Here is a 10,600-nt window from a genome sequence, read left to right on the forward strand (position 1 = left end):
AGAGTGCACAGAAACGTGATTGGCTCTGTTGGATAAACAGGGATTATTTGATAGGCCTTGGCTTTTTTTGAGATTGGAGTTTTCTTGTGTTAATAGTGGAGGGATTCTTGGTGGTTCTGGAGAATATTCAGTAAAAGCAGCCAAGAAAATACAAGCAGTGAAATTGTTCAGCACTGATAGAGTTGCAGATACTGAGAGTATAATACTGAAATAGGACAGTGATAAATAATAGCATTTTAAACAATTGATAAGAGAACCAAATGCAGATTTATGGATGTATGGACAGGAAATTTAGAATCTGCTTTCCAGGATATCCCAGTTCAGGGTCTGTAAGCGATTGAGAGGCAAACAGGTGCACAAACTGAGCCAATAACCCAGTGAGATCACCCAGTGAGTGCAGTGGTGGGACCACAAAGGCTGTTACCTGGCTGAATGCAAGTAGAGAGGTGTGAGGAAAAATGATGAGGGATGAGGAGAAGTGTTTGGGTTTGACCTGTGGGTACAGCACTGATCCATACCAGAAGGAGTACAGCCAGATGTTGGTGTTCTCTCTTACTATACTTTATATTTCTATATATAAAGGTATGTTAAAAATGAGACTAGGATGGCAGTGTGATGGGGTTCTTGCTAATCCTCAGAAGCACCTGAATAAATCTTGTTCCTTAACTTTATTTCAGAGCAGCCATCAGAGCAACAACTGTTTTCCTTGAACAATTGTGCGGCCACACTACCTACAGCAGCCAGCTGTAACCCATTTCCCAATGTAAATATTTGCTATTTAAATACAATAACTATATCAGCATTCAAAACTAATGCTGAAACTGTCACCTGCCTAACAGCTGGTACTCCTGCAAGTAGAAAAGGAGCTTAGAATAAATTTCAACATTATTTGAAATCAGAGTGACTTGCAGGAGAAATTGAGTCAATGATTGGGTTGCATAACTAAAGAAATTTGATATGATTTCTTCCCTCCAGGATTTCAAAACCTATGTGGATCAAGCTTGTAGAGCTGCAGATGAGTTTGTCAATATTTACTATGAGACAATGGACAAGAGAAGAAGGGTATGTAGCTGTTTTGACAATAGTTAAAACTCTCCTGGCACTTTTTGTTTGCATTTCTGACTGTCATTACACAGAAAGCACCTGGGCATTGCTGACCATGGCAGAGCAGGGCAGCTGCTCCTCAGGCTCCCTGCAGAGGATTTTGTGCTCCTGTGCAGCCTTGCTGTAAAAGGGGCTGCTCAGCAGTGCCTTAGATTTCTCATGACCCTCGTTCAGTTGGTGTGCAGCTGTGTCCTGCAGGTGCAGGATTTGGTCAGTACAGGGCAGCAGAACTTGCTTTATTTTCCCATGAGGTCAGGATTTAGCTTTTTTTCCCCCCCAAACCTCTTTCATTAGCAGTTACCACTTTTGGTTCTGGGGTTTTTCTGAGTGCCTGAAGTTGAAGCAGTACAGCTGTGTTTGGCTCTGCAAGTCTTCCTGGAGCACACTGATGTGGTACCATGTGACAAATGTGCTCACCAAAAGAGCCTTGGAGACCAGTCTTTGGAATTTTAAATGTACTGTAGTTGCAGTTCAATGTGTGAAAGTACCAGCAGTCCCATGTTACTGCACACACGAGTGGGTTGGACAGGGGTGTGTCAACACCTTGAAGGAGAGTTGGGCAGTTACTGAGCTCTGACAGCTTATGAAACATTTGGGAAGTTCTGGTATGCTGCTGTGCTTTTCAAGTTTCACCTCTTCCTGGTCTTGTTCACTTTTTTTTTTTAACCTGAAATTATAATTTCCTGACCTAAACTGTGTTGTGTGGACATTTTCCCTCTCAGAAATAAAAAAAAAAAAAAAAAAAAAGAAAAAAGGAAAATCAGTGATAAACTTATTGTGGAAAGGTAGCACTGTCCTTTTGTTAGCAACCACTTCAGTTCTGTCATTACCTTTGTTAAAGGGATGTTATCAATATTTGAGATATGAGTCACTGTGCCACTCATAAAGGAAAAGGTGTTAGTTTTAATTCTTGGTCAGGAGCACTGGTTGTTAAAAGGAGCTACTGTTTCAGGAAGGCATTTTATCTGTCAAACAGAAGAAATCTGTAATTCACAGTGTAAGTTTTGTATGTTGTCCATTATATGTTTATATATTTTTCCTAAATGTGTATTTTCATAATCACTCAGGCTTTAACCAGACTGTATTTGGACAAAGCAACATTAGTTTGGAATGGAAATGCAGTGTCTGGGCAAGAAGAACTAAATAAGTTTTTTGAAATGTTGCCCTCAAGTGAATTCCAGGTTAATGTGTTGGACTGCCAGCCTGTTCACGGTAAGGTTGTATTATAATTTATTTAGTTATTTTTCATTCTTTTTAATATTGAAAGTGAGCAGTTATTATACAGCTTAATAATTCCTTTGGAATAAGCTTAGAGAAAATACCAAGGGTTGAAATGTCAAGTTGTGCTTAAATAAAGCACAAATCAAGAGATGCAGCAATTATACACTTTTTTTCATGTCTGGGAAAATACTTTAAGGACTTTTTTTGTTTAGATCATATTCAGATGTGATCTATTTTCATGTATGGAAAAAGTCTGGCTTACCAGCTTGTGTTGTGCTTGGGAGACCCCTATGGTGGCCTCTTGTACTGACCTGCAGTATCATGTGGTTATTAACCTGTATGTACTTTGGTTTCTTTACATCTAGACTAGGTGTTAAGTTCTTTAGATTTCTGATTAACAACTCCTAAAGAAAGGCTTACATAATTGAGAAGTTAATAAATGGCTTCTAATGGACATTTTGGGAATATAAGTAAGGGAAAAGCCTGTGGTCAAACACACTTGCTTTGCTCTGCTGTGAAAAAGATATTATTTCTAATAACCGGGGGGGAAAAGTATATGCAAGTTGCTAAATATCTCTATGCGTGTATATCTCAAGTAATGAGAGCTCACTCTAAGCACAAATGGAGGTGTTTGTCAGTGCTCTAAAATGAAGAGCAGGAGATGAAAGTGGCAAAGCCATTGCCGAGCCGTGTTGGTGAACGCACCGCTGTCTGTGTAGAAACGCTGCACCAGAGCTGCACTTCCCTGCCTGTACCCAGCTGTTAGCCTGGCGCAGTGTAACCACATTGAACCAAGCTTCTGTGTGCATTTCCTGCCTCTTTACCTGCTAGTCTTTGTTTGAGTTGTTTTCTTCATCATTTCATACCTCCTTGTGAAGAGCAAGCTACTCAAGGCCAGACAACAGTCCTCGTGGTGACAAGTGGGACTGTCAAATTTGATGGGGATAAGCAGCGCTACTTCAATCAGAACTTCCTGCCGACAGTGGGGATAAGCAGCGCTACTTCAATCAGAACGTCCTGCTGACAGCACAGGCCACCCCCACCAACACCGTGTGGAAGATCGCCGGGGACTGCTTCCGCTTCCAGGACTGGGCCAGTTAGCAGGGCTGGCATGGGCAGTGACCTCTCCCCTCTGGCACCACCACTCCACTGTGCAGGCAGCTGTTCCCACAGGGAATGCGCGCGCTCTTTGTGTTGCATCTGATGTTAAGGACGGGCTGCAGATGTTTCGGGGTTGATTCCAGTGACCACAGATGTAGTAATAAAATGTGAGAGGTTGCTCGTGTTAGTTGAATTTAGTCAAGTGCTGAAGGCAGTGAGCTGTATTCGAATCATTCCTAAAATGCCTTACATGCAGCTGTGCTGCCACTGCTGAGTGCTCAAACTGTTCTGTTTGAACACAGAATCCTATTCATATACAATTCTGACCAAACGTAATTTTTTTCAACTTAAAAAGATCTGTTTTTACAGTATCATCTTCTCTCTTTTGAAGAAGATGCTTGTGGCATGAAGATGTAATTTTGAAAGCTCCCTACTCCCAGTTGTGAGAGGCTGGGAAGGATTGCTATGGTTTCTACTGTTAGTGAAAGGAGCAAATACAGCTCCTAAGTTTGTAATCTCTCAATCCATTGGAAAGGTAACGTTTACCTTCTCTGATGCCAAAGGACCATATATCTTTGGATTTCCTTTCAGTCTGAGCTTCCCAGACTTTGGTTGTTAATTCCATGGATTCATATGTAGGGCATGCTGAATGATTCGGAGCTCCTGTGCCAATAACTCTTCACATGCATGTGAAGGACTTCAAACTGATTATTTTTCTTTTGAAGTCTTACCATGGCCTAGAAATAGTCACATGCCTGATTTCTGTTGGCTTTAGTTCTGCATTCTGTTGCTTTGAGGTTTGGATTATTTTTCTCATATTAAGTCTGCAAGTTTTGAATCCTTTCTGTCTTTTCAAGAAACATTGTAGTTAAAAAGTGGCACTGAAAGTGTGCATTACTGTGAAGCCTTCAATTTTTCTCATCAGTACTGTTACTCAGAACAGGTGCTTGCATTATTTTCAATTGAGAACAGCAGCTCTGCACCACTAACACCATCTTCCTCTCATGCAGATTTTTACTGTATTTTTTCATGTTCTTTTTTAAAATTGCCTTTAATTATTGATTCTCTGGGGGGTTTATGTGTTCTGCTTTAAATTTGTAGTTTAAAGCTTCCAGCTGCTTTGAAACACTTTTCAAGACTGTAAGTTAAGAGAGTCCACCTTTGGAACTTAAGAGCAAATCTGAGTATCAGCAGCTTTGTTTTAAACTGGTGTGTTTCTGTTTTAAGCTGAGTAAACAAAAAAACAAACCCAAAATGTAGCTGTATAGCTGTAGCTGTATCCCTGAGCATACCCTTGCTTGTAACTGAAAGTACAGGAGGCGAGCTTGTAACTCTCATCATTCATAACCTATGTTTCAATGACAGCAGCAGTCTGAAAGCAGTTACAACTGCAGCTCACTTGTTCAGTGACTTAAATGGAGAAAACTGTGAAAATGAGCAATATCTCACTTGGGTAAAACATAAAGCATCTGTAGTTTGCCATGTAATCCCACAAACAATGGGATGTTTAGCTGAAATGAGTGGCTTTATTTCCTTTTCAGGCCCTTTAGTCTGTACACCAGTAAGTTAGAATTAATAACCTGTCTCTGTTCAGAGGCTGTTTATGATCAGAACTATTGTGTACCTATTTTTCAGGCTGAAGAATTTGAATTCCTGCAGAATAGTGCAAGAACAGAATTTTTGAAAACTGTAAATATTGTAAATACATTGTTATTTCTGTATGTAGTGAAGAAAGGATCATTCTATTTAATTACTGTTTGTTCTTAAGAGAATATGTGATGTTCATATATTTGTATTTCCTCTAGAAGATTGAAAAGAAAACATAACCTAAGCATGCCTGTAACTGGTACAGCATTGTTGAGCTGTGACACTGGCGTGGTGTATTCTACTGGCTGTTGAACTTGCTGTTGATTGTGTAAGTGGTGTTACAGATCTGCTTTGCATACACAAAACAGGTTTTGCCTTTTAAAATGCAGCAATGGGTGCAGCTGTGGCATTGGCTTGTTGGACTTTGAAGGCGGTCACCAGAACACACACTTATCAGTACCTGATAAGCTTGTGCTGTGAATAAATACTTATTGGATATTTTTATCCAAGTTTGAATTTGTATAATAATTTTTAAGCTTTTTCTAGGCAGACTGGGAGATTCAAAATATATGAGGCAACGTTTCAATCAATCAGAGGTTATTCTCAATTATTTTCATGCTATTTAAATGCAAGCTGCTTTTAAATCTGACTTTTGCAATTAATGTTGAAAAAAACTGACCAAACAAAAAAACCCACCACTACCTGGAACATGACTGAGAAAGATAACTAACTGGCCTAGCTGGACAAACCCAGTTAAAAGTCCTACTTAGTAAGATCTGTAGATGGAGTAGGAGAGTAGGACTTGGTATGCATACCCAGGAGTTTTGTAGGCAGTTACTCCTGCCTATTTCCATCATCTTCAGTGAGGGTCACTTGGGTGATTCAGTACTACTATAATTAGCTCTTGCTCTTTATGACTGAAAATGCTGGTTTGAAAAATATTTTTATTTATTACACCAAGTGAGGTTGTAGCTATTAGAGTCAAGTGGTGGTTTCACAATGGAGTAACTAATGGCACAAACAAAAAAATCTCTTTATTGCTAGCTCTGTGCTGCTTGTTAATATTCTGTGTTGAAATTAGCAGAAAACACAAAAATGCTTTCATTTAATTCTGTACAAACCCATCCAGCTGGTTTAGTGTGACCATTGCTGACTCTACTGCAATACCCAAAATTTACAATGGGCATCTATAAAACGAATATGTTTGTGCTCCAAACACTGAACTGGAGTTAATGCTTCCATTTTTTTGTTCGAGACCAAATTACTCCTGTACAACCAGTCAGTGAAACAAAGCCAGCTGAAGAGCTAAGCACTTCCACTATGAAATTGTAGCAACTGAAGACTTGAGAGATCTTTTTGTATGTTCCCTGTATTGTCTATAGCAGTCACTGCTTTTCTGTTGTTTTGTTTGTTTGGCATACTACAGTTCAATTGATTTCAAATGCCTGTGTTGGAGAAAAGGGATTTGTACTGATGGTATGAATGGTTTATTCTGATATGCCTGTGCTTCCTTAACCTGTCTGGAGAAAAGCACATTATAAAGAAATGCTGTTTTATCAGTAAAATAACTTTCCACACTTGAATATATTTTGTAAGTTTTTGAAATTGTTTGAGACCTCTTGTAAGATTAATTTTCAAAACTGAAAGAAACAACCAAACAAAAAACAAACAAGAAAAAAAAAGCACCAAAAACCCCCCAAACCTACCGGTTACTCTACCTTTTTTTTCTTTTATTATTATTATTACTAGAAATTTTCATAGCGTGTTCTTATGATATTAAAAGTACAAGAAATAATTTGTGGCTTCCTTATCTTTACTACTTGTGTTGTAGGTCTGAGTTCTGATTGTTGCTGAGTGGTGCTGGGACACTGCAGAACAGGCTGGCAGCTCTGCCAGGGTAGAACATGTCTGGAGTAAGCCTATGGCAAATGCCTGGCCAACAGCACTCTCAAGCAGTAAATATTGAGCTGCCCAGAGGAACTATGTCAAATTAACATATCCCTCTAAGATTTACTAAAGTTTAAACTGTTCTCCAACACATACCTGGATAAAGTCAAACAAAATTTGAGCCAGATCCTTGGGTTGTAAATATTTTTACTGAGAGCATGTTGTGCTTCTGTTAAGAAGAAATGAAACACTGAAAGGAGAAATGCTTTTTGTGATAATTCCAGTAATTTATTCACTGTTTTGCTGTTTAGAAATTAAATTACTGATACACACTTGCTCAGTGTAGACAGCAGCTTTTAGAGGCTGACACTGCAAAGATGAAGATGCTCATGCAAGGTCAACAGTTGCATGGAAACTGATGTTGTTCTAGAAATGTATTCTGGAAATTACCAAATATATTGGAAAGTCCTTGCTGTGTTTGAGGATATAGATTTCAGTGAGGCTTTGCAGGCAGTTGCTCTTGGTAATGATCCTGGGCAAGGCTCTGACAGCTGATGCAGTGTAAAGATTTATGAGTGCTGGGGAAAATAAATCAGCTCAGACCAGAAGATGTTTTTGCAGATATGTAGAAAGTGTATCCAGAAACTGCTTCTTCAAAATTGCCACTGAGCTGAAGAAAAGAATATTAAAGTCCTCCTAGAAAAGTGAGCTTTTCTTTTTTGTTCCTAACTGCAGAAAGGTAGGACATTGATAGCTGGGCTTACTCCTTCAGAAGACTGGGTTTAATAATATAAATAAATCTATCTTGCTACACTTTGTGGCTGAATGGACTACAGGCACTAAGTGACCATTTTGCCCTGCATCAGTAACACAAGTGCCTTAGAATATCCTGGTGATGACAAAATTGTGTTGGATTGCAGTGGCTGATTTTTGTCTTCTTGCAGCCTGTTTCAGGTCCCAAACCCCAGTAGGTTTGCATCTTTGTGGTTTTTCCAACCAAGGAAAATGCAGGTCTGCCAAAATAAAGGCAGGAAGGAGCTGGTTGTAGTCACAGAATCACAGAATGGTTTGGGTTGGAAGGGACCTTAAAGCTCATCTCCTTCCAACCCATTGCCATGAGCAGGGACATCTTCCACTAGACAAGATCGCTCCAAGCTCTATCCAACCTGAACCTTGAACACTTCAGGGATGGGGCATCCACAGCCTGTGCCAGGGCCTCACCACCCTCACAGTAATGAATTTCTTCCTAATACCTAATCCAAACCTCTCCTGCAGGAGAACATCATCCAGCACCCAGCTGCAAAACGAGAGCAGGTCAACAGCAAAGGCCCTGGGCAGGCTCCCAGAGCAGGTTTGCTGTTGAGGGTACACAGCAGAGAAAAGGGAAGAAGTTTGGAGGGAACAGTGCTGGGGAATTGGAGTTTGAGCAGCAACAGCTGTGCTGCTCTGATGCCCAGGGGCAGAATTAATTGGTGTCATTAAATTGGTAATGGCTACAGAGGCTTGTTTCCTTCATCAGAAAGGCCTGGGAAGAATTGAATGTTACCAGCTGAGTTCTGGGTGGTTCCCAGTCTGGCTGGGCTGGAGAGGGTTGTGAGGCAACAGGCAGGTGAGTTTTCTTCATACTTTTTCCCCCTTGCAAAGGTCTCTGTCCATAGTTAAGGGTTTTTTGAAATCCTTTGAATGCTCTGAGGGTCTTGAATTTTTCCCTGCTCCCAGGTTGTTTATCTGGTAGCTCTAACTTCAGTTGTCATTATTCATAGAGGTGAACGCGTGTGTTAGATTCACAATCTTGCCAGCATTTAGAGTAGTTTTTTCTTGTGCAGTTTCTTTGCTCCTTTTCAGGAGATGGCTGGGGCTGATTATTGTGATCATTCTATCTTCCTCTCATTGTTTTTGGAGGAAAATATGTATTTTAACAGCAGACCAGAATGAATACCCACCTGAAAAGGCAAAATGCCGTAGTATTAACTTGGGCTTTTCTATATAAACAGCATTTGGTAAGTGTGCAATACTGAGATAAGGATTGAAAGAATATTGGTTGATTTTCCATAATGCTTCTCTTTTAAAGTTGCTTCAGAAGAATGCTAGTAAATGGAATGTTTCTGTAGCAATACAGAAAAAGAAGTCTCAAGGTGAGAGCTGTCCCATTACATAAAAAGCAGGCAGGTTCTGGGATGAAGTAAAGGCTTTGGGAAGTAATTTCCATAAGCTGTGTAGGGGGGTGAGGCTGGTGTTTTGTTTTGAACGTGGGGGCAGAGGGGCCCTGGTTTAATGACCTTGATTAAATGCCACAGAAATGGGCTCACTGGGAGAGATTGTGTTTGCTGCAATTTAAAAGGCAGAAAATAAAGTAGGGCAGGCACCTATAGAGAACAGTGATCCATTCTTCATGCTCACTCCCTGGGGAGCACAATAAGTAATAGGCTGATTTATATCTGGTAGGAAAAGTTGGAGTTCATTGTTTAAAACAATAAAAAACCCTAGAAAGAACTCCCAGGGCTGGAACAACATGGGGACTGAAGTAATTATTTCAATTCACCTGTCAGAAGTACTCCAGAACTGTTTCAAATGGGGGTGTCTTTTCTGTGTTTTAAAAAAGTAAAACCTAAATGACACCTTCTTTTTTAGCATTTAAATTGACAGGAGGTCATGTCTTGGAGAGATGGGCATTCCCGCTCAGGGTCTGGATGGTCAGAAGTAACAGGGATGACAGAGGTGATGGGCAAACTTCTGTACTTGGACATATGTGAGGGTGAATGCAGAAATAAGCAGGTGTGACAAACATGTTGTGACCTCTGGCATTTCTGGGAGTGTTCATCATTTACCAGCTTATTGGTGTTTCAAAATGGGAGAACAAGGGGAAACTCAACAGTTTGTGGCATATTTTTGGTTTCATTTTTTGTTTGTTTTGGAGCTTTAGTTATTTTTTGCTTTAAAAGTGCAGGTGAAGTCTGTGAGGATCAGACAGTGTGGCCCAGAGCTCTGTTTGTCCAAATTAATTAGCACTGGTCTAATGCCAAGGCTGCATACTTCTAACCAAAGACAAATTTGGATAAATTATCTGTGATAATCAGCTTCAATAGAACACTTTATCAATCTAAAATGATTTCGTTTTCTTCAAAATGTGTCTCTCCCCAATAAAAGTGCAGCAAGATTCAACCTATTACAGCACCCAGCAGCAAAGCAATAGTGCAAACATTACCCCATTTCTGTCAGAACTCATTCAAATTAAATTATGTGAAAATGACAGGCTAAGTACAAATGTATATTTAATACAGTCAGCCCTGGTCCTCCATGTCTGATGTACTCCTATCATAAAGCAATCACTAATCTACTTTGCAGCAGCACTGAGTTAACTGGAAATGTGTTTTATTAATCCAGGTAAGTTCACACAGTTTTAATCTGTGTAGTGTTTGCAATTCCATGTAGCCAGTGACTGCAAGTTTTGCTGATTGCATTTTGTAGGTTACCTTTGTACCATCTTATGCAAAAATACTCACCAGATTTATTATTTTTAATCTTTGAGTGTGTAAATTTCACCCTTCAAAAAGGAAATTGCTTTACTGTCATGTAAATAGAGCTTAGCCATGGGGTAGGCTCAGTATGACTGAAAAGAAACCCCATGACTGATTATCACAGACAAAAATAACCAAAACCAAACAAAGCCAAGGTACGAACAAACAAAAACCCCAACAAA

At 39.8% G+C, this 10,600-nt stretch overlaps 1 protein-coding gene across 3 annotated transcripts in view; it reads left to right on the forward strand.

Moving 5' to 3' along the window:
• The window catches only part of NXT2 (nuclear transport factor 2 like export factor 2), a 6,957-nt gene extending 1,113 nt beyond the window's left edge, over nucleotides 1-5,844 (forward strand). The window contains exons 1-5 of one of the 3 annotated variants that reach the window (XM_031056065.1): nucleotides 688-763; nucleotides 976-1,062; nucleotides 2,172-2,316; nucleotides 3,204-3,296; nucleotides 3,341-5,844. In XM_031056065.1, the coding sequence (XP_030911925.1) occupies nucleotides 1,045-1,062; nucleotides 2,172-2,316; nucleotides 3,204-3,296; nucleotides 3,341-3,426 (342 nt within the window). In that variant the 5' untranslated portion in view covers nucleotides 688-763; nucleotides 976-1,044 and the 3' untranslated portion in view covers nucleotides 3,427-5,844. Of the gene's footprint in view, nucleotides 1-687; nucleotides 764-957; nucleotides 1,063-2,171; nucleotides 2,317-3,203; nucleotides 3,297-3,340 lie in introns of those variants that run through there. The other 2 variants (XM_005419827.2, XM_005419826.2) reach the window with 2 other exon arrangements.
• The last annotated feature ends 4,756 nt before the right edge of the window (nucleotides 5,845-10,600 follow it).

This window comes from Geospiza fortis, unplaced genomic scaffold, assembly GCF_000277835.1.
Source record: "Geospiza fortis unplaced genomic scaffold, GeoFor_1.0 scaffold157, whole genome shotgun sequence".
Lineage (NCBI taxonomy): Eukaryota > Metazoa > Chordata > Aves > Passeriformes > Thraupidae > Geospiza > Geospiza fortis.